Genomic DNA, 25,656 nt, shown 5'->3' with positions numbered 1-25,656 from the left:
GGGGCGTGGCGAGGGGAGGCAGGTCGGGCGGCAGAGGCGAGAGGAGAGGAGCGGCGGGGGAGGGGGAGGCGTGGCAGGAGCGGCGAGCGGGGGAGAAGGAGGTGGCGAACGGAGGGGGCGAGGGGAGGAGGGGTGGCGAGGCCGAGGGGGTCGGCGGAACGCCTTGAAGTGGGCGAGGAAGGCGTTCCACAGCTTCTGCTTGGAGAGGACCTTTGGGTTGCCCAGCACGACCAGGCCGTACCGCGCGCGCGTGAGGGCGACGTTGAGGCGGCGCGGGTCGGAGAGGAAGCCGATGCCCTGCGACTGGTTCGAGCGGACGCACGAGAGGATGATGAAGTCCTTCTCGCGCCCCTGGAAGGCGTCTACCGAGGCGACCTCCACCTGCGCGTACAGCTCCTGCGCCAGGGTGCCTACGCCCGAGGCGCACCCGAGGTCGTGCGCGGGGTGCGGCCGAGAGAGTGCAGCCCGGGCGCGGGCTTGCCGTTGCGCTGCATCGTCGAGACGATGTAGGCGCGCTGCCCATCGTACGGCGTGATGACGCCGACCTGCGCGGGGGCGATGCCCGCCGAGAGGAAGCGCGTGACCGCCTGCTCGACCTTGGCCGCCTCGGTGCGGTTGAGGTAGGAGGTTCCCGAGCCAGACACCTCCTCGGTGCCGAGGCAGCAGTGGAAGACCATCGGGCGCGACGGGTCGGGCCAGGGGAAGCCGCCCTCGAGCGGCGCGCGCTCGGCGGCGGTGATGCCGTTCTGGAGGGTGCCCTCGTAAAACGTGTTTGACGGGAACTCGGAGAGGCACGGGTGCATCCGGTACTGGACCTGCAGCCGGATCGGCCGCACCTGCAGCGGCGGGGGAGGAGGGGGCTGGGGGCGGCGGCGCAGCTGGGGGTGGTGACGGGGAGCCCCTGCTTCATGCAATTCTCGGGTCAGTCTCGCGTGATCTGGGCCTGCAGCTCGACGAGCCGCTCGAAGAGCGAGACGCCGAGGCCGGCGCGTGCCGCCTTCTTGCACATGACGACGGGGCCGAGCTGCTGGTGGTCGCCGACGAGTACGAGCTGCTTTGCGCCGAGCACGATCGGGATGAGGCACTCCGGCTCGGGCGCCTGCGTCGCCTCGTCGATGAGGCACTGCCGGAAGCGGAGCGACGAGATGCGCGGGTCGCCCGCCGCTGAGCAGGTGCAGCAGACCACGTCTGCCGCCGAGAGGATCTCGAGCTCGGCGCGGCGGCGGAGCGAGTTGAACCGCTTCTCGTCCGCCTGCGAGAGCTCGCCCAGCTCCTCCTTGAGGGCCTGCAGCTTGCGCAGCTCCGCGTTGGCAGGCGAGTCGAGGTGGCGGACCTGGAGGGGGGGGGGGGAGGGGGCACGAGTCAGCGAGTCAGCGCTGTGGGAGGGCGGGGGGGCGGGGCACGAGTCGGGGTGCTGTGGGACGGGGGGAGGCTGTCTCTCGCCTGGTAGTGGAGCGTGAGGTACTCGACGCGCGAGTCTGCGCTCTCGCGCGACTTTGCGCAGAAGCGCAGCACGCGCAGCCCTGTCATGTGGATCTTCTCCGAGAGCTGGTCGACGGCGACGTTCGAGGGCGCGCAGACGAGGGTCTGGCCCGTGTTTTGCTTGCAGAGGTGGTAGACGATGGAGGCGGAGGTGACGGTCTTGCCGGTGCCGGGCGGGCCCTGCACAATGGAGAGGGCCTTTTGCAGCACCGTCTTGACCGCGAGCACCTGCGCCGGTCGGGCAGGCGGCCGGTCGGGCGGGGTTGGGTGCGAGATCGCAATCTCTCCCCGGCGGGAGAAGAGACGCCTCGCTGTGGTTGAGCTCCGGGTAAGCCGGGCTGTATCTCGGCTGCATCTCGGCTGCGTCTCGGCTACGTCTCGCCTGGCTGTGGTTGAGCTCGGGCAAGCCGGGCGCGCCGAAGCGGCGCGGCAGCGGCGTCCGTACCGGCGGCTGCTCGACCTCGTGGCCGAGGAGGCGGTGGTAGATGTAGCCGGAGACGGACGTCTCGTCGACGGCGAAGGTCTTGAGCGCCGTCTGGGGAGGGGAAGGGGGGGGGGGGGGAGAGTGTGTGGGCAGAGTGTGAGGGGAGAGGTGCAGCGTCTGCATCCCTCGCAAGCAGGACCCCCCCCGGCATGCAAAGGTGTGCAATGTCCGGCGGTGGGGCAGCGGTTGCCTGCATGCGGTCGTACGCAACCGACTTCCACACGACGTCGACCTGTTCACAGCCGGAGGTGTGAAGAGAAGCTGCTCGCAGCAACCCGTCTCGGCTACGCGGCCATGTCTCGCAATCTCCCGGCTCAATCCGTCGGCCTGTCTCCCGGCTAGAGTCTCGGTGCCGAGTAGCCGTGGCTGAGGTCAGTCGGCGCTCCGCCGCCCGAGCGCAGCTCGAGCCCGACCTCCTCGCTGGCGTGGTTGAGGCGCACCACCGTGCCGGTCGCCTGGCCACAGGGGGGGGGGGGGGGGGGAAGAGGGAAGAAGAAGGAGGGGGGGAGGGGGGGCCCCCCTGGGAAAAAACTGCAGCCCTGCAAGTCAAGCCCCACAAATGAGGGCGGGAGGGGTGCGGCGGAGTGCAAGGTGGGGGGTAAGGTGGGGGGGCCCTCCTCGTGCTCCGGCGGCTAGGGGGCGAGTGTCTGCTCGGTCCCATGCATACTGACTGCTGCGCCTCGAAGGGCGGGTGGCTAGCGTCCCCGGGGTGGCGGAGGAGCAGCTCGTCGCCTGCTCACACGCTCGAGGCGCGTGAGGAGCGACGCGTCTCACATGCCGGCGGCGGCGCCGGCCCGCCGCCTCCGACCAGCCTCAGCTCGGCCTCGTTGGAGGGGAGAGTGAAGTAGGCCAGCCTGCGCTTGTTGAGCGCCTGCGCGGGAGGGGGAAGGGGGAGGGGGGGGGGGGGGGGGCGACCGCTCAGCGGACGGCTCCTCAAGGGAGGCGAAGAGGAGCGGCGTGTGTCGCGCCATGTCCCACCGGACAGACAGCGCCTCCTGCGTCTGCGCCTCCCGCATCTGCCGGTCGTTCTCGGCCTAAGAACGGCAACAATCGCAATCACAACAGCAAGTAGTGAGAGTGCGCCTCCCGCAGGCCGTCGTCGCCTCGAGCCGAGCAGGACGGGGCTTGGCCGGTGTGCATGCTACCTCTCGGCTGCCTCTCGGCTGCATCCCGACTGCCTCTCGGCTGCCTCTCGGCTGCCTCTCGGCTGCCTCTCGGCTGCATCCCGACTGCCTCTCGGCTGCCTCTCGGCTGCCTCTCGGCTGCATCTCGGCTGCCTCTGCGCCTCGAGCCGCACGAGCGGGCCCATGATGGACTGGTACTGGTAGGCGTCCTCGTACTGGCGCTGGATGGGCGCCTGACGCAGTGATCCCGCCACGCGTACTCACTCACAGCCGAGCGGGCCCTGCTGCCGCCGCCCTGCTGCCGCCGCTGTGCTGTGGCGCCGGCTCGGCTGTCGAGAGATGTCTAGGAAGTGTCTAGGAAGTGTCTAGGAAGGGTCCAGGAAGTGTCCAGAAAGTGTCCAGGAAGGGTCTAGGAAGTATCTGGGAAGTGTCCAAGAAGTGTCTGGGAACCGGCTCGCCGCCGTCGAGAGCGTCCCCTTCGGCGCTGAGAGTGTCGGCGTAGGTCGCGGCCGGGTTGGTCCTCCACAGCTCCTCGAGCCGCGAGATCTGCGCCACCGAGCAGGGGCGTGCGCGCAGCGCCTCCGAGTCGGTTGGCTGCTTGACAAGCCACGGGACAAAGGCCTGCGCGAGGCGGGAGGCAGAGGGGTGTAGGGGAGGAGGAGGGCCGGGAGGGGGGCGGAGGAGAGGGAGGAGACGTGGCGGCGGGAGGGGCGAGGCTCCTTTTCGCGAACGAGCGGCTGCCACTTGGTCAGGTCCCAGTCCGAGGCGTCCTGCGAGGGACGCGTCCGGGATGCGTCAGTGCAGCCTCCGGCGGGGCACCACGGGGCGAGGGTGGAGTCGGAGGCGGCCTCGATGCCGCTCACGTCGACGTCGCGCGCGAGCAGCACGACGAGGTCCTCCTTGACCGGCACGAACCCGAGCGAGAAGACGTTCTTCGTCCCGGTCAGGAAGCACTCGAGCGTGATCTCTCCGAGCGGAGACTCTGCGTGCAGCGTCACCTCGTTGTTGCGAGACTTGATCAGGTGGTAGACGATGCACGAGGCGGGCAGCCCGGGCGGACGGTAGTTGCAGAACCAGCGCCCCGTCGTCACGCACTTGACCACCGCCGACGGAGTGTGCACGTTGCAGTAGCTGCACGCCCACGCCGGCAGCTCGGACGGCACCGGCGCCTCACGCTCGTCCTCCTCCACAAACTCGAGGCCGTCACCGGCGCCGGCGCCGACCGAGGCGGCCGAGGCGCCGCCGCCGTCGTCGCAGACCGCGCACGTCATCATGTCGTCCGCCGCTGCGCCCGCCGCGGCCGGGCCATCGGCACCGCCGCCCCCGCCGCCGTCCTCCTCGTGGTCGTCGATGAAGTTGAAGGGCTGAGGGGTGTCGTCGTCGTCGTCCTGGGTCTCGAAGGCGAACGGCTGGCTCGCCTGCGAGGCTTGAAATTCTTCGTACTCCATAGGAGCGCCAGCAACGCCGCCGCGACACCTGGCGACGCCCACGAGTTCTTTTTCTGCTCTTCTTGCCACGGACGCGGCGGCAGGCTTTCTTGTTCGTGCCTGCCCACTCCCTTTGTTCTCTTCTCATAAAATCGGAGGGTCGGCCCACGGGGGGGCCGGCCCACGTGAACAGAAGCGACCCAACGATTTTATGAGTTGCAGCAAAGGGAGATAGGGAGGGAGTGGTGCCTGCCGGACGGACACCCCTCCCCAACCGAAAGAAAGAAAGAAAGAAAACACACAACCCAAACGAGGGATAGGGGAGGGGTCCTCCCCAAAGAAAGAAAGAAAACAGACAACCCAAGGGAGGGATGGGAGGACGGCACGCCGCCACCACACAGGGATTTTAAGAAGAGGGGAGAGATTTGTTTGTGAAGAGGGGTGTGGTGCGCTATCCGTCGCCCACCCTTGGGCGTCTGCCTCTTCCTATCTCTCTTCGCAGTCCCTCGCCGATTCTCGCTGCAACCTTCATGCCACCTCGCGGTCCTCCCACTCTCGTCGTTCTCTCTCTTGTCGCTTCTATCTTCCTCTGTCGCTTCGCTCTCCTCTGCCTCATCCTGCGACGCCGCCGCTGCCTGCCGATCCCTTGCCCTCGCCTCTCATTGTTGCCCCTCTCGGCGCAACTCTGCCCTCCTCGCAGCATATCCAGGGATCCCCAACCTATAAGCCTCGCCTAAGTTCAAATTCTCTTCGCCAGGACGTCGACGTGCGGCTGCTGCTGTTCGAGTCGTTCGGCGGGTTTGGGAAGGGGGTCGTCGGCGAGATCCTCTGGGGGGCGGCGAACGTGCTGCAGAACAAGCTGACGCGGGCCCAGTACCTCGATAAGGTGACTTGGACCACCAAGAGCTGGCTGGGGCTGCAGAAGCAGCGCATCTCAGTCGTTCTTCACACGGCCTGACACACGGCCATCGCAGAGCAGATTGTGAATGAGCTTGCCAGCGGTGAGGGCGGTCGAGTGCACGGAGCTAAGTGCCTCGCCGTCCTCGCAGGAGTCGCTTAGGCGGCTCCAGTGGTGTACCTGTGTTAGTGCCAGTGCGCGCCAAGTCCCGTGCCCAGTGTTGTGCGAGGGAAACCTTGTAAAATTCTCTGTCGCCGGGCTGCCGGCCGACGCATCGCGCAGGAAGTCGGAGCTTAGGAAATCCGGGATGGGGAACCAGCAGAGCAACCAGGTGGCCGAGGTGGAGATCAACAAGGACCTCGAGGACAAGGAGCCCAAGCTGGCCAGCGTCAACAAGGAGTCGTTCATCGTGAGCGGCGCCGGCCTTGCGGACGGGGAGGCGTACCGCGCGCTGCTGCACGAGTACCAGATGACGAGCACCACGCTCGGCGAGGGCGGCTTCGGCAAGGTCCGCCTCGCCACCTCCAGTCGCACGGGCCACCAGGCGGCCGTCAAGATTGTGCGGCGCAACAAGCTCAACGAGCGCGCCGAGCTGCTCCTGAAGAGGGAGGTCGCGTACCACGAGAAGCTGCGCCACCCCAACATCGTCCGCCTCTTCACCTGGATCAAGACGCCGTCTCGCTACTACCTCGTGATGGAGTACTGCGACCGCGGCGACCTGCTCCAGCACATCAACGCGAACGACCTGCTCCCCACCGCCGAGGTCCGCTCGCTCTTCTCGCAGCTGCTGCACGGGCTCCGCTTCTGCCACTCGCTCGGCGTCTTCCACCGCGACCTCAAGCTCGAGAACCTGATGCTCTGCACGCCCGCCGCAGTGCCGCCGCCCACCGCCTCCGACGCAGAGGTCGCCGAGGCCGCAGAGGGGGAGGCTGCCGACCGCACCTCGTCGGCCTCCATCGACATGCACGCGGCGCCGCGGCCGGCGGCGGGCGTCGCGCTGCTGAAGATCGCCGACTTTGGGCTGTCGACGCTGCGGCCGCACACGAACCACTCGGCCACACACTGCGGCTCGCCGCTCTACGCCGCGCCCGAGCTGATGGGCGCCGCTCCCGCCCTCGAGAGCGGCGGGCGCCGATGCGCCCGAGTCGGACGCGCGCTCGTGCCTGGAGTCCTCTCGAGGGTACTCTGCCCTCGTGCAGGTACGACGCGTCCAAGTCGGACATGTGGTCCTGCGGTGTCATCCTGTACGGCATGCTCGCCTCGCGCCTCCCCTTCGACGCCGACGACATGCAGGGCTTCGCCCGCAGAGAGAGAAGAGAGGGAGAAGAAGAGAGAGGCGAGCAAAATGAGAGAAGAGAGAAGAGAGAAGAGAGAGAGAAGGCACGACAGCAGAGTTTCGCCCGCAAGGCCCAATCGGGCGTGCCGAGCGCCTCGCTGAGCGTCGATGCGTCCTTGAATGGAGTAGGCCTCATCCGCATGATCCAAAAGGGCGTGCCGAGCGCGCCGCTGCCGGCCAAGCGCGGCCAGGCGGCGGCGGGCCTGGTGCAGCAGCTGCTCAACATCGACGCGGCGTCGCGCCCCTCCGCCGACGAGACGCTCAAGGACGCGTGGCTGGCCGACGACGATTCCAAGCCGGAGGTGAAGCGCGCGCGCTCGCTCGCCGACATGGACGTGAGCGGCGCGGTGGCGGCCGCGGCGGCGCCAGACGCTTTCCCGCAGCCAGCGACGCCTGGGCAGCGCGGCGTGTCGATGACGACCGCCGCGATGAAGCGGATGCTGGCCGCCGAGCAGAAGGCGGCCGAGGCGGCGGCCGAGGGGGGCGGCACGTCGCAGGGAGGGGCGGCGGAGAGGGCGGACTCGACGTCGCCGCGCTTCACGGTGGGCGCCGCGCCGGCGAGGGAGCCGGGCTCGCGCATGACGCGCGAGGAGCTGGCGAGGATAAAGGCGGAGGCGAAATCGTCGGCCATGGACACCTCCGGCGGGTGACGAGGCGGGGCTTGGGGGATGAGCTGTGACGATGTGCCGGGCGGGAGCGGGAGCAGGTGCCACTCTAAGCGCGCAACGCTCGCGTGGCTCGCCGGCCGGCTCCGCGGGGGCACACCTAAAACACTCTGGTGGCGATGTCGCAGTTGCGGGTTGTGCGGTGGATTGTGGAGACAGGAGACAGGTGGCCTCAGTTAAAGTACAAACTCCGAACATCCATCACGTCTCACCTCGCCCCTCTCACCAGCTCATCGAGCGACTCGCGCAACACTTGCGACAGGTGCAGCTCGACGAGTCCGCGCAGCTGCTCGGAGAAGGCGGACGAAAGGGCGCGCCACAGCAGCCCCGGCGGCCCAATCTCGTCCTCCGGGTCCAGCACCGCCGCTGTGACGTGTCCCACTCTCACCTCCACCGCCGTCACGCCGAGCCGCAAGGGCGACGCCGCCTTCCGCGCCTTTGCCTTCGCCCTGGAGTCCACCGCCGCCGCCGCCGCCGCCCCCTCTGCCGCCGCAGCGCCGCCGCCGGCCTCACTTGCCGCAGTGCACTCGGCGGCGGGCGGCCCCGCCTGCGGAGGCGCGTCCTCCTCGCCACCGCCCTCCTCCTTGCCGCTCAGCGAGAGGGCCTGCAGCGCGACGCGGCGGGAGACGGGCGGCACCGAGAAGGTGACGGCGAGGCGCACCCCTTCAAGCGAGGCCGAGAGGCGGCCCGCAGTCCCGACCGACGCGCCAGGCAGGCCGAGCGGAGTCAGCAGCGCCTCGACGAGCATGGACGCGTTGACGGTCTCGAAGTCGGCGGCCGCCCTCACGGCGCGCGCGCCCACAGGGGTGAAGGTAAGCTCGCCTGACGCGGGAGGAAGAGGGGTGAGGACAGCGACGAGGCATCTCGAGATGGCAGTGCTATCACCAAGAGAGCGGAGCCCAGTCACGCGCAGCTCAGAGGCGTTCAAGTCGGCGTGAGCGAGCCGCGCTGGCGCGTACAGCCGCTCGCCCTGCAGTGGAGAGAGGGACGACTGTGGACTGACGTGCGGCCGCGCGAGACTCGCGGCGGGCTCGCGCGCCTGAACGAGCTCTCCCGGTGGCAGCATCGTCTCGGCCATCTCAGCCGCCACGCGCACCGCCGGCGAGACGAGCAGCCGCAGCAGCGAGAGGAGCGCTCGGCCGAGCCGGGAGTCCCACTCGATGTCGGCAGAGCCACCAGCAGCGCCTCCGTCGGCCCAAGCGTCGAGCGCGGAGCGCGCGAGCGCGCGAGCGAGCGAGCCTGCCGCGCTGGGAGGCGGCGGAGCACGGCCGACGGTGGTGCTGGCGACGACGAGGAGGAGCACATATATGAGCCTCATCGTGGTCAGCTACGAGCTCGTATGCCGCCGCCGCACTGCACGGAATTTTCTTTTTCTCTGTCCCGTCCCGAGGGCTGTTTCTTCACATAAACGCACAACCCCGGGCCCGAAATCGCAGAGAGACAGTCACGCAACACGGGGTCCAGGGAAGGCTGTTCTTCACGTAAACGCACAACCCCGGGCCCGAAATCGGCTGTTCTTCACCTTCATATTACATACATATTCCTTCTCTCTCCATATTACTGGCGCATGATTTCGGTGTGAGCACTGTGTGTGTCTTGCTTGCTTGGTTGGCAGTGGCCAACAACATACCTAACACAACAGTGTCCAAGAACAGTCAGTTGTGCAAAAAGAATCTTACAACAAAACTCCCTCGCACAACACTGGGCACGGGAGGGAGGTGGTTGCTCCGCCGCCGGACCCCCCCCTCCACCACCCTCGCCCAGGGATTTACAACGCTGTCTTAAGGTCCGACCTGTGGGCTCTGCCTGCGCTCGGCACCGGGCACCGCCTCGGTATACAAAATGCGCCTACGGGCGGACCCTCACCACACAGATCACAGATCACAGGAACCCTCTTTGTCCTGGCTCTCACAAGCTAAAGATGTTCACGGGCCCCCACAGGGATCTCCCCGCATGGGGAGCCCCGGGTACTCTTTAGCTGTACTCGTCTAGGCAGGGGTTGTCATGACAACAATAGAAGGCTTCATAGAGAACCCCCAAAAAGGGGCCCAAGGGGCCAAGCGCCAAGGTCGTCGTCTCTCCCCCTAGCTCTCCCCGTTTTTCACTCACTGGCACAGTGTATATGCGGCTCCTACCACCTCCTCCCATCACCAGCCCTGTCTCCCCCCTCCCTGATAGCCGCTCACCCGTCCTTTGTCCTTTCCCGCTCCAGTCTCAGAGCCACAGCCCACCGGCCTGGATCCGCGTCTTTGGCATCTTGCGCGTGCTCGCCGCAATCAGCGAGTAGTTGCGCGGCGTCGGCGTGTAAAAGTCCTTTTGCGACTCATACGACGTGCGCGACCACTCCACCTAAAGGTTGCACCAGCGCCGTGAGGAAGCGCGCTGGACTGCGAGGCGAGCAGCGCGGCCGCCCCGCCGTGAAGTCGCCGGCCGCGATGCCGCCGATGCGGGACATGGTCTTCTCGATAGTCGCGTACGAGATGAAGTTGTACCCGCACACGTCCGGGTCGTTGATGTGCTCGAGCTTGCTCGGGACCATGATCGAGGAGAGGTCGTCGAGGAGGAGGGGCGGAGCACACACCTGCTCACAAGCTCGTCCGCGTGCGGAGTGCGCCCCTTCGTACTACGCCACGAAGGAGCGGCGGCGCGCGGGCCTCTGGGTGGCCGTCGCCGACGAAGCAAGCAATGAACAGCCCATCCCCGTCCCACTCGGTGAGATTGTTGAGAAAGTAGGTTCCACCCTTGACGCAGACGGTCCCGGAGGCGACAAAGTTCGAGTTGTCGGAGCAAGTCAGGTTGAGCGGCTGGTGCGCCTGCTTGGCGTCGAGGACCGCCTTGGCGCCGACGCACTCCTACTCGAACCCACAGCAGTCAAGAGGCGCCGCCAAAAGCCTTCGCCGCACGACTCTCTGCGTCACGGCGCTGTGCCTCGACGCTGCTGCACGTCGCCCAGACCCGCGGGCTGTGCGGGTTCGGGCAGACGAGCGCCTCGTCCTTCTCGCTCACCTCGCGCATGTACCACGCGGCCGAGTGTGATCCATGGCCCGTGGCGCCGTGCGCAAAGCCGAGCCCGTCCTTCCACGAGTTGCGCACCTACGGCCGAGGCGGAGCAGAGTGGGCCGGCCGATGATGGCCCGGGCCGCACCGTGCACGCATGGCGCACGATGAGGCCGCCCTTGTTGCCCCACTCGTCTGTGTAGCTGTCCGAATATCCGACAGCGTTGATGGCATGGCCGCCGAGGACTAGCTGCTTGCCGTTGGGGCGGTGGTACCACTCGCCCGCCATCGTCACCGCGGCGCGCGTCTGCGGGATGCAGCAGGCGATGCCCACAAAGGCCCTGGTCAGCGGGCAGGGTACGCACTGGTCGCCCTCCGGGTCGCAACCCTTGTAGGTTTTGGCGGTGGCCTTCGTGCATGGGAAGAAGAACTCAGCCTTCAGCACGGAGATGGAGAAGGTGAGCGCGCGCTTCTTCTCAATCAGCGCGCGCTGCATGTCGGGAATGTCGTAAAAGATGTCGGCGCGCTTGACCTTGAACTCGAGCGGGTTGGTCTGCAGCGCGGCCTCCATGCCCTCGCACACCTTCTCGCCGGTCGCCGAGACGGTGTATGGGCAAACGGAGCCGGGGAGGGCTTTGGTGCCCAGCTCCTTTAGGTACCACAGCAGCTTCTCGTCGGCCCAGTTGGTCGTGTTCCCCCAGGCGATGACCGACCCGTCCGCGCTGGTCGTAGCCGGGCACAGCCCACTCGGGTGCTTCTTGCAGATGTCCATGATGGATATGCCGAGCGACTGCCGAGAGAGGTACAGGTACATGTCCTCGCTCAGCCAGCCGCGCTCGATGCCCTGACGGCGGTACGAGTCCTCAAGCACGCCGACGATGGCGAAGAGCCAGCAGTTGGCGCGCGAGCCTTGGTCGACGGGCGGAGTGAGGCCTCCAATGAGGTACTTTCCCGGCTTTTCGAGCAACTTGCCTTTGATCGTCAGATGACTCAGCTGCACGGCTTCAGTCGCTGGTGAGAGCTGCAACGTCAGCGGGGCGACCGCCGACTGCAACTCTCCAACTCGGTGAATTGAGATGAGTTGGAGGCAAGAGAGGACGAGTGCAGTGGCCGCAAGGGCCGTCCAAGTCCACCACTGTCGCCCAGCGGCGGGTATGACGTGCTCCTGCAGCAACGGACTCTCCATCTCGGCTCCCGACCGTCGTGGTTGCTCGGCCGTCCGTTTTCCTTGGACCGTAGTTTTTTCTTTTTTAATAGGAAGCGGTTCAAACTTGCGAGGTATTTTTAAGTACCAGCTAATGTCACAACAGCAGGATTTACCTGCCTACCCCGACGATGGATCGTTAATGCTCAACCGCTGCCTCGAGTACCTCCGAGAAACCCTTCGGGTCGCTCCTCATCGCAAACCCTGTCAGCAGAGTCCTCCTTCGGGAATGTACGTAAGAGCTACATACACTGAGAGAGAATAAAACCCTGTCAGCAGTTCACCTACGGGTATGTTCGTAAGAGCTACATACACTGAGAGAGAGAAGCTATAAGTACGTACGTACACTGATAAAAATCCTTGCAGCAACTTTCGCGCGGTGCACCTAGTCCGCATTCCGTCGGCGGCCGCCGCCTCCCAGCGCGCGCGTGACACCGGAATGTCGAGTCGAGCAGGGCATTGCCTGCGGCAGACTGCTCGCTACCCAGCCTTGCGCTGCGCACGGAGGCACGCAGGGAGACGGGTTGAGCTACCGCCTCCTCCGAGAGCCACTCCAGTCAACCGGCGACTAAGTGGAGCAGCAGCCGCGGCGGAGCCCGCCGCCGAGCCCTCCCCGCCACCGGCCGTGGTGTGGGAGGGGCCAAAGCTGGAGCAAATCCCGCGCGGCTCCTTCTTCTCCTTCCTACGGGAGTACGGGCAGTGGGAGAGGGCGGCGGAGCAGCCGGCGCTGAGCTGCAGCACCACCGGCAGGACGCTAACCTTCCGAGACCTCGAACGGCGAGTTGCCAGCGCGGCGGCCGCCCTCGCGCGGGAGGGCTTTGGTAGAGGCGAGCACGGGGCGAGGGGATCGTTTCTCTTCTTCTCCCGGGCTCTCTCGTCGGCCACGCCTCGGCGCCAATCACATTTCAATCGCAGACATCTACGGATCATTGATTGATGTTCACCCTGCCCGCAGCCTACATTCGACCTGAGCCACCGGCACCCCTCGCCCAGGCGACGTCCTCAGCATTCATCTCCCAAATTGCGAGCAGAATGTGATCGCGTTCCTCGCCGCCACGGAGCTCGGAGGCACCGTCACCCCCTCCAATCCCGCCTACACTGCCGCCGAGCTTGCGCAGCAGCTCGAGACCGCGCGCGCAGTCGCGGTCCTGAGCACGACGTCGGTGCGCGAGACGGTGGACGCCGCCGCTCTCCAGGCGGGGGTGCGGCGCGTCAGCTACGTCGAGGAGCCGGACTGTTTTGCGAATTCACTGTGCCCCGACGCGCTGCTGCCAGCCACACCAATCGACGGGGCGCGAGACCTCGTCGCGCTTCCCTTCTCGAGCGGCACCACGGGCAAGCCCAAGGGCGTGATGCTGAGCCACCGCAACCTCGGCGCCAACGTCCTGCAGTCCCTCTCGCACGAGGACCTGCGCCACGATGTGCGCGCCGGCGACCGGCTCATCGGCGTGCTTCCTCTGTATCACATCTACGGCATGCTCATCCTCGGCTTCAGCCTCGCCTCGCGCGCGCACCTCGTGCTGCTGCCAAAGTTCGAGCCGCTGCCCTTCCTCGAGGCAATGCAGCGGCACCGCATCACCGGCGCCTCCACGTGACGATGAACCGCCGGGTGTGACGCGATTGCCGTCCAGCGTGGCAGCTTGCTATAGGCGCCTTCATCGTGCCGCCCATCATCCTCTTTCTCGCCAAGCACCCGCAGGTCGCCGAGTACGATCTCTCGGCGCTCCGCTTCATCGTGACTGGCGCGGCGACCCTCGACGCTGGCACGCAGGTGGCGGTGTCGGAGCAGCTCGGCGTGCCCATCAGGCAGGGTTGGGGGATGACTGAGGTCTCGCAGGCTGCCTTCTCGCCGCTCTCGTTCCCTCCCGTGCCCGGCTCCTCGGGTCGCGCGCTGCCGGGGACCCGGCTCAAAGTGGTGGACCCGGACACGGGCGCGCCGCGCGGCGTGGGCGAGAAGGGCGAGCTGTGCGTCTCGGGCCCGCAGGTGATGGTCGGCTACCTCGACCGGCCTGACGAGACGGCGCGAACCGTGCGGGACGGGTGGGTGCACACTGGCGACCTTGGCTACGTCGACGGGGAGGAGAATGTCTTCATCACCGGCCGCGTCAAGGAGCTCATCAAGGTGAAGGGGATGCAGGTCGCGCCCGCCGAGGTGGAGGGCCGGATCCTCGAGCACCCCGACGTGAGCGACGCCTGCGTAGTGGGCGTGCCGGACGAGCGCGCGGGGGAGCTGCCAAAGGCGTTTGTGGTGCGGCGGACGGGCGCGACCGGCCTCGACGAGCAGGCGGTGAAGGCGCACGTCGCCGAGAGGCTCGCCTCCTTCAAGGTGCCGGCGATGGTAGAGTTCATTGACACCGTCCCGAAGTCGCCGAGCGGCAAGATCCTGCGCCGGCTCCTAGCATGAGCCGGGTGAGGAGGAGCGGTGTTTCTCCCTATTTTGTGCAATATTTGTACATGCTGTCTCTCCACTATTGACGCACATCACGCAAGCCAACACAATCCCACACATAAAGCAAAAAAAAGGCCGCGGGGGGTAGAGGCGTCTGAGCACATTCGAGATTCGTGCCCACCCCCCGGCCCCGCGAACCAAACTCCCCCGCCACGCACATGCCCATTGCTACCCCCCCCCCTATGGCGGGTCTCGCCAACTCCCAGGCTAGCTCCCACGAAGCCCGCGCCGCGATGCATCCGGCCGGGCGACGCTCGCCAGGGCTCTCCAAAAATCGGCGCTGAGGCGGCCTGGCGTGGGGAGGCGCGCGCAGGATTCCTCTACACCCCCCCCCCCCCCCCCCCGCGGCCCCTGCGGGCTCCCAGCTGTGCAACCACCCGCGCATCATCCCCAGGTGACGCAGTGCATCTCGTCTGTGTACCCGTCGACGATCGGGTTGGGCTGCGGCTCGAGCAGGAACGCAAAGGCCTGCTCACAGCCGCACGAGTGAAGTGGATGCACAGCCGGCGGCGCGAGCGACGCGGCGAGCGCCGACGAGGGCCACGAGGGCGGAGCGATCAGCGCCTCCTCCCGCGCGTCGCACGGCGACTCTTTGCCTGTGCGTGGGGGGGAGGCAGAGGGGCGCATGTGAAGCCGCGTACGTAGTGCTGTGCATCGCGCCGACGCCACGTGTTTTGAGACAGGTGGTCGAAAGGACCGCGCGAGGCCGAGCCATGGCGCCAGAACTACTACTGAAGCGGCATGGCGGCCTCCCAGCGACCACAGGGGGAGGTGGGGCTGAGCTGCCGCATTCTACGGACTCCTTGCCACCCAAGCCGAGGCGCGCGCAGCGGGTCGCGCCTCCCTCGCCCCTGACCACGTACTCGCTGCCCGCCGAGCCGGTGCGCCACGCCTCGTCGCCGACGGCGCCGTGCAGCCGCGTGTACCTGCTCACAAGCAGGTGTGAAGAGAGACGGTGCACGGATCGCCGACAGCGGGCAGCAGCGTCGTGTGCCGGAGCGAGAAGGAGTCCTTCTGCCGCGCCGCCGTCGCGAGCAGCCGGCGCAGGCCGAGCGCGGAGAGGGTGTGGCGGCGAAACCGCGGCGGCGGGCGGCTTCGCTTGGCGGAACTCGACTTGGCCGCCCAGACGTACTCTGCGGGCACGGCCGCCACCTGCGACGGGATCATGCAGAGGGGGCGCGCAACGAGGGCGCGGTCTGTGCATCGCCTGCTGCTTCGGTGCGGGGTGAGAGTGCGGATTCCCAGACGGCGGCGGCCAGACTCCGGCGCATTCAAGCGCCGCCATGAGAGCTTGCCATCTACGCCCCCCCACCTCGCGGATCAGCCGGAGCGTGCGCGGCCCCATGTGCTCTGCGAAGGTGTTTCCGACCCACTCGAGGTCCGTCTCCTGAGGCAATCGAGTCACGCTCACTGTGACACGCCCCCGCCGCCCGCCGCCTTCTCTCCGCACGAGCGGCGCCTCGATGCGGACCACGCCGCCCGCGAAGGCGTTCGTCGGCTCGGCGGAGGCGAGCCTGCAGCGCGGGCGGACGAGGGGCTTCGAATGCAAGCTTTCGAAATCAGCGCCGTGCAATGCCGGCGCATCGGTGAAGTACAAGGCCACTGGCTGTACTGGCGTCGGCATTCTCCCGCATCTAGGAACATTCTAGGAACATTCTCCCGCATCTAGGCCGCCGAGCTCGCGCTGCAGCAGCGACGTGGGGAGCAGGAGGTGGTTGGAGCCGCCGTGCAGGCGCAGCTGCGAAAACATCAGGCAGCCAGCCTTCTCCTGCAGCCCCGCCTGCTCACGCCGGCGAGAGCGTCAGCGGTGTCACGCGCCAACCACCTCTCCGCCGCAGCAGGGCCCGCCACGGGCAGCGCGAAGGCGTACAGCAGCGCGAGCGCGACGAGCCCCCGCAAAGCAGGCCCCTCCCTCGTCCTCCCCTCCACCTCGCGGCTCTGCGGGAAAGGTGGGGAGAAGGGTTAGAGAAGGCCCCCCCCTCCTCCGCCCCTTCTGCCGGCGGGCTCTGCCTTCTCCTTCTCCGCGGGAAGACCGCCCTCGCTGCCGCACGCCGCCTCGCCGCCGCCTGCCGCCTGCTCGCAACCGGCCGGGGGCGTGAAGCGGCGCCCCGCACACGCTGCCCTCCCCCTCTTCGCCGCCCGCCGCCTCGAGGACCGCGGCGCGCGTGAGCAGCACTGCCAGCGCGGCGTACCAGCCGGCGTGCCAGTCCTTGCCCTCGCCCTGGACCGTGCTGATGGCGACGGCGTGGTAGGGCTCGACGAGGGCGAGGGTCGCCTGCCCACAAGCAGAAGGCGTGCAGAGACGCCGTTCACAGCCAGTGCCACGGGGCGGCGCAGAGGGACGAGGTCGCCGCTGCGGCAGCAGCCATGCCGGCGCAGAGGAGGGCACCGGCGGCGGTATGCGGCCGTCCCATCTCGCCGACGGCGGCGGCGGCGGCGTCTGATGGCGCGGGGCGGGGGCAGGCGATTCACCGGGGCAGAAGGAGAGGAGAGGTGGGTGCATGATCTGCAGGTGGTGACCTCGTGTGATCTCGTTGTGATCTCGTGTGATCTGCAGGTGGAGACCTCGCCTGGGAAGACGAAGAAGAGGCGCGTGCAGGTGGTGACGCCGTAGGTGGAGACCTGGACGCGCGAGACGGGCACGAGATCAGCCGAGATGTGCCGAGCTGCGGGCCAGCGGCGGCTCTGCGGGCGGAGACGTTGGAGGGCGGCGGCGTGAGGCCGATGACGAGGTGGAAAGCGAGGGTGAGGACGAGGCCGAAGAGGGCGCAGCGCGGGAAGCGGCGAGGCTCGAGGAAGTGCAGCACCGGCACCACCGCCTCCAGGACGAGCGTGAAGGCCGGACCTGTTCACGCGTCCAGACTCTGTGGCGAGGCGCTGCTCCCACCGCCACACACGCGACGGCGGTCGAGGCGGGAGGCCGGTTGCGGCGATAGCGCGCGCGAGGGCGGGGACGGCGGAGGCGGCCAGGCCGCTCGCTGCGAAGAGGACGTCGTCGGGCAGGTACTCGAGGGGCTGCACCTGTTCCGCAGGCGTGTCCCGCTGTGAAGGTCAGTTGGTGCCGTCGGGAAGGTGACGGCTGCACCTGGTCAAGAGAGGCGGCTGCTGTGGAGAGGCGCCGAGGCTGGTCGGTCGGCGGAGAGGGGGGTGGGGCGGCACCATGAAGAGGCCGGCGCACGAGTACGAGGGGTGGAGGAAGGACGTGTTTGCCTGGGCCGGTGAGGCACGGTGCGCGGGGTGAGGGCTGGGTGCGTGGGCAGGGAGGGCCACGAGGATGTGCGCGCTGCCTTCCAGAAGCCGCTCGCAAAGTAAAAGATGGCGAGCTGCCACCGCACCGTCCGGGCGCAGCCGCCGACCACCGCGCGCTCGTCCTCGGCACTCAGCGGGCTGCTCCAGGACGATCCGTGGCGGGCGGCAGATCCGAGGCGGCGCAGGAGCGACAGCACGAGCGCTGCGTCCATCTGCGTGGCCCACATCTGGGAGTTGGACATCATCGAGCCCTTGGCCGCATTGGTGGCGGCTCGCGCCACCAGCGCGACCAGCGGCAGCGCACCCGACCAGCGAGCCGGCACCAGGCCTGCCAGCGCGACCAAGGCCGGCAGGGTGGCGAGAGAGAAGAAGTTGGCGTCGAGCGTCGATCCGACGAGGCCGGTGCCGGCGTTGAGGCCGATCGAGATGCGAAGGAGATTGGCGATGGCCCACAGCCGGACGTATGCGCTAAACGGGCGCTGGCCTGGCGTCGTCATCGTCGCGCAATGATTGGATGATTTCCGGCCTTCCGGGGAGGCCAGCCACTTGGGCAGCGAAGGGAAAGCGCCGTGTTGGGCAAGATGTTTTCTTTTTCTCCCAGCGCAAAGACCCGTCGGCTGCCCGTTGGCTGGCTGGGACACTATCTTGGCGCTCTACATCAAGACTGCGATAGAATCGCTTCGCGCCGTCGCCGTCGCGCCGTCGCCATCGGCGGCGCCGCACCCACGCATTCTCGGCCGAGTCGTACCGCTCCACCGAGCTGAGGTGGTCACCGTTGAAGCCGCCCACAGCATACAGCTTGCCGTCGAGCACCGCCATGTGTGTGCAAAGACACTCATCCACCATGCCGTCTAAGTCCGAGCGCGCCGACGCCATCGGCGCCACCTCCTCCCACCCGTTCGTGGCCGGGTCGTACCGCTCGACTGAGCTGAGAATGCCGCCGTTGCATCCGCCCACAGCGTACAGCTTGCCGTCCAGCACTGCCGCGGCGGGATTAACCCGCGCCGTCGCCATCGGCGCCACCGCCTCCCACGCATTGGCAGCCGGATCGTACCGCTCGACTGAGCTGAGGTAGCTGCGTCGTCGCCGAAGCCTCCCACAGCATAAAGCTTGCCTTCGAGCACCGGTGCTGCACCACACCCCTCTCCTTAAAATCCCTGTGTGGTGGCGGCGTGCCGTCCTCCCATCCCTCCCATGGGTTTGTTTTGTTTCTTTCTTTCTTTTTTGTGAGCGGCTGCGCTCACAATCGTACCAAAGATCCAAGGATTGCTAGCAGGGACAGTCGGAGTTGGGAGCGCCCTCTGTGAGATTCTTGGATGATTGGCGCGCAGTCGCAGCCGGCGAAGCGCGCCGTGTTGGCGCGGTGCCTCGGTGCTCGGATTTTCTTTTTTGCCAAAGTCACCAACCCAACGAGACCTCGAGATAGGATTTGGGCGTGAGATTTTTGAAGACCAACAATCTCTCTCTCTCTGGGCGTCAGCGGCGGCCAACACAGAAACAGCGTGCTACTGTGTTGAGTGCTGGAGGCGCCCCTGATGCCACTGGACTCAATCCGAGCCGGCGGCGCCTTCGTCCGGGCCCACGGCCGGCACGCCATCAAATTTTCTCGCCGTTTCCGCGCGCTCGGCCGCCACCGCGGCGCCTTCGAGAGCGCCGTTTCGACACGCTGCAGCGGCGGGCCGCGGCACCTCGACACACCACCTCTCGCGCCGCCTCGAGGTGCTCCGATCGTGCACGCGGGTCGGCTGCCTCGGCACGGTGCGTGCGAATTATCGCATGTATTCGCACTCGCTGCGCCACGACCCACGTATCTGCCTCTGACGGCCCGATTACGCCACCCGAAGCGCCACCGGTCCACACGCGGCGCGGTCCTGCGCGTCCATGACTCCCGCCACTGCTACGGGGATCGGCTTCTTACACCGCCCTTCCTTGCAGCGAGCCCCCTCCAACCCACCCGTGCTAGGTCTCGGGTTTGACGCATGGGGTCACTCCCGCGAAACTCGTGAACTAGCCGGGGCAGTCGGAGAAGGGGCAACTCCGTGCACTGACGGTCGGCCGTCAGAAAACACGCCTCCGTGGCTCGGGTTACACCAATCCTCGCTACCCAACGCGGCCAAAGGATATCCACCTCGAGAACCTCGAGAGAAAGAGCGAGTCGGTTAACCTCGCGCCCCCGCGGCGCGGCTGCCCCAGTTTTATTCGGCTAGTGAGGGGCGTGAAAAAAAAATGAAGTTTGCGTGCAATAAATAAATAAATAAAACGGATATCCCAAGCTAGGGCTGGGTCGAGGACAGACACGTCCCCACCTTTGCAGGATTTTGCAAGGGCGAGGGGGAGGGGGCGCATCGCGGCGTGGAGAGGGCTGGGCACAGGGCACAGGGGATCTCTCTCGCATAGGATACACACTCGGCGGCACGAGGGCAAGGCTGGGCCTCCTATTGGTGCTCCCCTCGGGGTCCTCGCTCTTGGGGCACTAATCCTCCGACCACTCTGAGGGGCAGTGTGAGCTACTACGCGAGCGGCCGCGCTCCGGTTCAGGGCTGGGCAGGGTGGGCTCGGGCCACTTCCCCGTGCGCATGTACCCCCGCATGAGACGGATGGAGGCCTCAACCATTCCAGCTCGGGCAGCTCGCCCGCCGCCAGCGCCGCGTCGAACCGCTCCCTTATGCCGAAGAGGGAAGAGAAGAAGAATCTCTCTCTCTCTCTTATATGCCGAGCGCGCCGCACACCCTGCGCACCGCCTCCGTCTGGACCTCGTCGGGCGTCTCGGAGTCGTAGCCGGAGGAGTCGGCGGAGGTGGCGCGCTTTGCGGGCGGCGAGTCAGGGGAGGGGGAGCGCGACTGGCGCGAGGGCCCGCCGCCGCCGCGCCCGCATCGGTTTTTTTGAAAAATTCTTTGCGCCCACCTTGTTGGGCGCGACCTCTACCGCCGCGCTCCTCTCGCTGCGTCGCTCGAGCCTACCTCGGCGACGACCGCCGCTCGCTTCTCTCTCGCTGCTTCAGGGATGCGGCGCCTGGCGGCGGCTGCGCTCGCAGCAGCGGCCCTTCTTCGTCCAGCCTCCTCGGAGTGCAGTAAACACATTCGCTTCGGCACCTTCGACGAGGCAAACCCGTACGCTGCGCTGGCTCCGTCGCAGTGGCTCGACGACGACGAGGTGTGTTGGGTCTACTACCGCCAGCTCTCGGGCGGCCGGGCGGTCGCTCACCTCGACTCTGGCGAACTCGACGTGGCGATGCTCGGCTCGACGCCCTACGCCACTGCGGTTGCGCGCGGCGCGGCGCTCACAGCGGTGGCCGTGCTGCACAACAAGGGCACGGCGCAGGCGCTGGTGGTGCGGTGCGCGCTGCATGGCCCACAGGACCTGCGCGGCACAACCATCGCTACACCAAGGTACTCGACCACCCACTACATCCTCCTCGCGGCGCTTGACGAGGCGGGTCTCGATCATGTCGAGACGGCCGAGCTGCCTTCCGCCGGTGCCGCTGCCGCCGCCGACCGGGTGACCGTCGTCACAATCTCGCCGACCGAGATCGAGGCGGCTTGGAGCGCCGGTCGGATCGACGGCGGCGCTGTCTGGGGCAACACTCTCGTCAACCTCACCTCGGCGGACTGGGGCGGGAGCCATCCCTCCGGCTGCCAGCCCGAGCCGGCGCACGAGATGATCACCGCGGAGATGCTCGCCCTCTGGGGATACGAGACCCTCAACGTGCTCGCGGTCCGCAACGCCTTTCTGTCCAGGAACGAGGCGCTCGTGGAGAGGCTGGCGGCGGGAATAGTGCGCGCGAACGCCGACTACAGGCTCGCTTCGGAGCGCGGCCGCTGGGCGGCGGGGCCGGGTGGGGAGTACAACTCCCTCGTCTCCGCTTTTGTGGCCCTCGAGGCGCCGGGCTACGACAGCAATGTCACCCTCGCCCGGGTGGCGGATCGCGTGGCCAAGTTCGAGTACCCGACCGCAGAGCAGCAGCTGGAGGAGCAGAGCTATTTGGCGGCGCAGATCGAGAAGCAGGCGGACTTCATGTTCTCGCAAAAGGTCCTCGCCTCCATCCCGAACGCCAGCGGCACGGACGAGCTCGATCGCCGGCCAGGCGAGCCAGCAGCCCGACGAGCCTCCGTCTACGCCACGTACTTCAACGCCTCCTTCCTCGAGGCTGCCCTCGCCGCTGGCGCCGCCTCGGGCTTCGACAGCGACGGGCCTCGCGCCTCCCCCCTCGCGCCTCTCCAGCAAGAGAGTGTCTTGACCCCGTGCGCGGGCTGGGCGGTCGAGGTGGTCAACGCGTCCCACGCGCCCGTCCTGGCGCCGCACTGGCCCCCGCCCCACGCCGGCGGCGGAGGTGGCGCGTACCGGACGGACGAGTCGTGCGTCTGGGCGGTGGCGGTGGAGGAGCCGACTCAGTGCGTGGAGCTCCGCCTCCCCTTCCTGTCGTCGGAGCCGCCGCACGACGTCCTCGAGGTCTTCTCCTCCTCCGGCCTGCTAATCTCCTCCTTCACAGGGCGCGCCTCGCCGCCGAACGCGACGGTGCGCGCGTGTGCGAACAGCACCACCCTCGCGGGCGCCGCCGCAGTCGGCACGGCGCTTACAGCCGATCGGGACCTCGACGTGTCGCTCCCCGAGGCCGGCGCCTTTCTCGCAATGTTCCTGCGGTGGAGCACAGACGGCCACGACGAGATGCAGCTGGGCAACTACACCGCGGTCGGCTTCCGCGCGTCGGTCAGCCTCGAGGGCGACGCGTCGGACTGCCCCAGCTGCGGGCCGCACGGCGTAGCCGACTCGGCTGGCGGCAGTTGCGGCTGCCGCTGCGACGCGGGCTACGCTGGCTCATCGTGCGAGCTCGAGACGTGCAACGGCGTGGTGACACGTTCCGAGGCGGAGGGCGCGGTGCGTGCGACAGCGGTGGGGAGGTACGACGCCTACTCGAGGTGCGGGTGGCTGCTGACTGGCGGCGGCGCACCCTTCGTCGCGCTCAACCTCTCGAGCATCCGTCTCGAGCTCGGATTCGACGAGGTCCGCGTCTATGAGGGCGGCGTCATCCCCGCCTCCTTCTCCGCCTCCGCGACATCCGACGATTTCCTCTTCTCAACCTTCGGCTCTTCCCCCGCCGCCACCCTCGCCGTCCGGACGCCTGCATTCGTTGCCTTCACCAGCGACGGCGTCTGGAGCGGCAGCGGCTTCGAGCTGGCGTGGTCGGCCCAGCAGGCCGCGTGCGAGACGGACGCGGACTGCTCTGGCCGAGGGAGCTGCAGAGACGGCGAGTGCCGTTGTGACGTCGGGGCATACGGGCCCACGTGCTCGTTTGAGAAGTGCGTCGGCCTGAGCACTATCGAAGGCGCGGTCGCCGGCATGCTCCAGGCCATCGACGACAGCCAGGACGACTACCTCTCCTCGGTGGCGTGCCGCTGGGAGCTGGCCATGCCTACGACGATTGAGTCGCTGGACCCCCCGCTGAGCGTCACCGGCCTCCGGCTCAACTTTTCGCTCTTCGAACTCGAGGAGCCCCAAGTGACGAACCCAGATCTGGGGATCCGCTCGTCCACCACAGACGCGGTGCGGGTGCTGGACGGCAACGGCACCATCCTCGACACCTTCTCTTCGACTTCGAATGCCAACCGCCCGACGATGGGCGAGGCGATCGCCCTGGATGGCCCGCCGCCCTTCACGCTGAGATTCGACACGGACATCAACAACCCGCGGCCGTACCGCGGCTTCAGAGCCTTCTTCCTCGCCGCCACCAAGGAGGAGACCCTCTGCCACGCGGAGCACTTCCCTTGCACCGACGTCGAGAAGCCAGAATGCCGACTCTTCGCAGGGGAGGCGCACGGCTACTGCACGGCGAAGTCGTCGCCGCCCACCAGCGCCCTCCTGCCGGCGTCGCTTGCGGCAACCTTCGCCGTGCTGCTGCTAATCGGAGTGCTCTGCTGTGTGGTGCAGCGGCGGCGGCGGAGCCGGCTGAAGGGTATCATCGAGGAGGCGGAAAGAGAGTTTGCGAGGTGGGAGCCGCTGCCGGAGGAGCACCGTGGCGCCACAGCCCTGCGCGCGCAGCTGACAGAGTCCATCCTCCGGGTGCGGTCGAGCTTGTCGTTCCGCGGCACCGACGTGGGCGACTCGCGGCCGGGCTCTGGAAACGCCTCGCCTGCCGCGAGGGGCGTGAGGAGCCTGCCGAAGCGGCAAAGGCCGCGGGTGGTGTCTGCCGTCGGACTGCCTGAGGAGCGGTACCACTGCTTCCTCTCCCACGTGTGGTCGAGCGGGCAGGACCAGGCGCGTGCGCTCAAGGGGCAGCTGCAGAGGTACGTCCAAAACATCCAGCCCTTCTTGGACGTGGACAACCTGGACGACACCGCGCGGCTGGAGGAGCACGTCGGCAACTCGGAGGTTGTGATTGTGCTACTGACTGGCTCCACGCCCGCCCGCTCCTGTCCCTCCTCGCCACCCGGAGGGGCGAGGTCGGACTACTTTGGAGTGCGCACCGCCCTCCGCCCCCCACCTCCCCCCTCGCACGCCCCTCAACCCTCTCTCCCCTCGTCCCAGAGCGCCAACTGCCTGCGGGAGCTCCACGCCGCCGTCGCGCGGAGCAAGCCCCTCCTCCTCGTCCTCGAGACCGACCCGACGCACGGAGGCGTCCCCCTCGAGGTGCACCGGTCCGCCTGCCCCGCGGAGCTGCGGGCGAAGGTCTTTTCCGCGCCGCTGGTGACGTGGCACCGGCTGAGGCCCTTCCAGATGTGCTCGATGCGGCTGCTCATCGCCGAGCTGCTTCGCGCGTGGAAGGCGCCCGGCGCGGAGAGGCCCATCTTCTTGCCCGGCGACCTGTGCCGCTCGCCGCCGCCGCAGCTCGCCACCAAGCGCACGTGGCACCTCTGCTACTCCCGCGACAACGAGGGGGCGGCCGAGCTGGTGGCGCGCCTCGAGAGGGCGAGCGAGCAGCAGCTGCGCGCAACTGCCGACGCGGAGCAAATGCGCTCCTCCGCCGCGCTGCTGCTCTACCTCGACGGCGCCACGTTTGGCGGCGCCGGCCTGCCCGACAGGAGCAAGGACGGCGCCGCGAGCGAGGGGCTCGTCCGCCTGGTCAGGAGGGCTCTCGACGACGGCATCCCCATGGTGCTGGTGCACGAGCAGCGGTCGGTGCCGGAGGCGGTCAGCTTTGACGAGATCATCCGCCGCACCCCCGCCGAGCTGGTGTCCGCGGGCATCTACCGGCCGATCGCCACGCCGCTCCTCGACGAGCCGCACGCGGCGGTGGCTGTACGGCTGGTCCTCAACAACCTCGATCTCATCTGCCGCAGGATCGAGCGGCACAACTCGGGCGTGATCGGCAGCCTCACCGCGCTCGCCGAGAGCCTCACGCGCATCGACATGGATGGCGACGGCGAGATCGGCAATTCACCAACGCGATCTTCAGAACACGCTCCGGGCTCGGCGCCCAAGCCACGGCTAAAGTGGAGGCGACGGACTCCCCCTGAGAAGGTCGCGTCGTATGTGTAGCGGAGTGTAGTCGGTCCGCGTTGTGCTTGCCTGCCGCCTGCTTAGTGCTGCGCGTATTTTGTCATTACCGCATGGTGTACCTTTTTGAGACAGGAGAATTTTGCGTGACCACAGCACAAAATTTATAGGGGCTACAACTACAGGACATAAACGCACTATCTTGCGTAGTTCTCTTCCTTCCTTGACCCTTGAACACGCTCGACCCCCATGACGTGCAAGTTGTCGTCGCCATCGTTGAGGAGGGTCACCTCGAGGCCGTCGCCTCGCTCAAGCGTCAGCGGAGTGCCGAGATAGGTGACGTTCTGCTTCCACGTCCTCACCGCGCAGCCCGGCGCCGCCGAGATGGTCGTCTCCTCGTCGAGATGAAGGTCAAACCACCACACCACGGCGTTGCATAACCCCGCCCTCGTCGCCGTCAGTCGCGTTGCTGCGGTCGGCCCGGCGCTGCTCTCGGCGCAGCCAAACTCGATCCGCATCGCCTCGCGCGGCGCGGCGAGGAGAGCGTGGGCGACGGTGTGCAGCCTAAGAGGCGTGTACCCCTCGCGCAGCGCGTCCAAGCAGCCGAACCGCAAACCTGCCGTCTCCGGCGGCTCGAGGTGAGCCACCGACACGTAGACGGTGGCGGCGGCGGGGATGACTTGCGCGCCGCGGCGGCAGAGGTGTTGCGCCGCGTGGCGGAGCGAGTGTAGCGCCCCTTCTCCGATCAAGGACGTGTCCAGCGTCTCGCTGACGAGCAGGTCGGCCGGCGCGGCGAGGCAGCGTGCGCCGCCGCGTCCCGCCCCTCCTCCACCTCCGCCGCCCCCTCCGACGGCGAGCTCAGTCGAGACGCAATGGTGCACCGTGAAGGAGCCCACCCTCGAGGAGGAGA

At 67.6% G+C, this 25,656-nt stretch overlaps 7 protein-coding genes across 7 annotated transcripts in view; 3 read left to right on the top strand and 4 right to left on the bottom strand.

Annotated features, from left to right (window-relative positions):
- Positions 1-4,538, bottom strand: part of EMIHUDRAFT_462689 (hypothetical protein) — a gene marked incomplete at its 5' end in the record, with an annotated part of 6,435 nt that extends 1,897 nt beyond the window's left edge. The window contains 12 exons of the mRNA XM_005784389.1: positions 211-410; positions 811-836; positions 944-1,333; positions 1,444-1,710; positions 1,865-2,017; positions 2,106-2,198; positions 2,320-2,421; positions 2,634-2,698; positions 2,741-2,837; positions 3,264-3,323; positions 3,541-3,711; positions 3,822-4,538. Of these exons, the coding sequence (XP_005784446.1) occupies positions 211-410; positions 811-836; positions 944-1,333; positions 1,444-1,710; positions 1,865-2,017; positions 2,106-2,198; positions 2,320-2,421; positions 2,634-2,698; positions 2,741-2,837; positions 3,264-3,323; positions 3,541-3,711; positions 3,822-4,538 (2,341 nt within the window). The remainder of the gene's footprint in view (positions 1-210; positions 411-810; positions 837-943; positions 1,334-1,443; positions 1,711-1,864; positions 2,018-2,105; positions 2,199-2,319; positions 2,422-2,633; positions 2,699-2,740; positions 2,838-3,263; positions 3,324-3,540; positions 3,712-3,821) is intronic.
- A 1,184-nt stretch (positions 4,539-5,722) lies between these two features.
- On the top strand, positions 5,723-7,601 carry EMIHUDRAFT_462688 (hypothetical protein; the record flags this gene model as incomplete). Its single annotated transcript, XM_005784388.1, has 3 exons — positions 5,723-6,614; positions 6,881-7,491; positions 7,515-7,601. 2 exons carry the CDS (start codon positions 5,723-5,725, stop codon positions 7,399-7,401), a joined length of 1,413 nt encoding a protein of 470 aa, XP_005784445.1. The 3' UTR covers positions 7,402-7,491; positions 7,515-7,601.
- Positions 7,602-7,624: 23 nt separating this feature from the next.
- Positions 7,625-8,734, bottom strand: EMIHUDRAFT_202547 (hypothetical protein; the record flags this gene model as incomplete). Its single annotated transcript, XM_005784387.1, has 5 exons — positions 7,625-7,782; positions 7,930-8,238; positions 8,302-8,386; positions 8,462-8,601; positions 8,683-8,734. 5 exons carry the CDS (start codon positions 8,732-8,734, stop codon positions 7,625-7,627), a joined length of 744 nt encoding a protein of 247 aa, XP_005784444.1.
- Positions 8,735-9,513: 779 nt separating this feature from the next.
- On the bottom strand, positions 9,514-11,599 carry EMIHUDRAFT_462687 (hypothetical protein; the record flags this gene model as incomplete). Its single annotated transcript, XM_005784386.1, has 6 exons — positions 9,514-9,765; positions 9,833-9,997; positions 10,041-10,268; positions 10,372-10,509; positions 10,562-10,754; positions 10,845-11,599. The coding sequence occupies 6 exons, from the start codon at positions 11,597-11,599 to the stop codon at positions 9,631-9,633; spliced, it is 1,614 nt and encodes a 537-aa protein (XP_005784443.1). The 3' UTR covers positions 9,514-9,630.
- A 457-nt stretch (positions 11,600-12,056) lies between these two features.
- Positions 12,057-13,212, top strand: EMIHUDRAFT_202545 (hypothetical protein; the record flags this gene model as incomplete). Its single annotated transcript, XM_005784385.1, has 2 exons — positions 12,057-12,438; positions 12,611-13,212. 2 exons carry the CDS (start codon positions 12,057-12,059, stop codon positions 13,210-13,212), a joined length of 984 nt encoding a protein of 327 aa, XP_005784442.1.
- A 1,207-nt stretch (positions 13,213-14,419) lies between these two features.
- On the bottom strand, positions 14,420-17,874 carry EMIHUDRAFT_434171 (hypothetical protein; the record flags this gene model as incomplete). Its single annotated transcript, XM_005784384.1, has 15 exons — positions 17,354-17,874; positions 17,226-17,276; positions 16,988-17,087; positions 16,766-16,911; positions 16,637-16,688; positions 16,418-16,506; positions 16,077-16,341; positions 15,915-16,004; positions 15,746-15,846; positions 15,526-15,580; positions 15,379-15,453; positions 15,061-15,218; positions 14,874-14,992; positions 14,598-14,662; positions 14,420-14,534 (listed from the first exon to the last, which is right to left on the bottom strand). Coding segments are annotated over exons 1-15 (1,938 nt in total), but the record flags the coding sequence as incomplete, so codon positions are not given.
- Positions 17,875-20,318: 2,444 nt separating this feature from the next.
- EMIHUDRAFT_449475 (hypothetical protein) lies at positions 20,319-24,898 on the top strand (the record flags this gene model as incomplete). Its single annotated transcript, XM_005784383.1, has 2 exons — positions 20,319-23,768; positions 23,838-24,898. The coding sequence occupies 2 exons, from the start codon at positions 20,319-20,321 to the stop codon at positions 24,786-24,788; spliced, it is 4,401 nt and encodes a 1,466-aa protein (XP_005784440.1). The 3' UTR covers positions 24,789-24,898.
- Between the last annotated feature and the right edge of the window lie 758 nt (positions 24,899-25,656).

This window comes from Emiliania huxleyi (assembly GCF_000372725.1).
Source record: "Emiliania huxleyi CCMP1516 chromosome Unknown EMIHUscaffold_17, whole genome shotgun sequence".
Taxonomy (NCBI): domain Eukaryota; phylum Haptophyta; order Isochrysidales; family Noelaerhabdaceae; genus Emiliania; species Emiliania huxleyi.
This window is presented reverse-complemented; position numbering and strand designations above follow the sequence as displayed.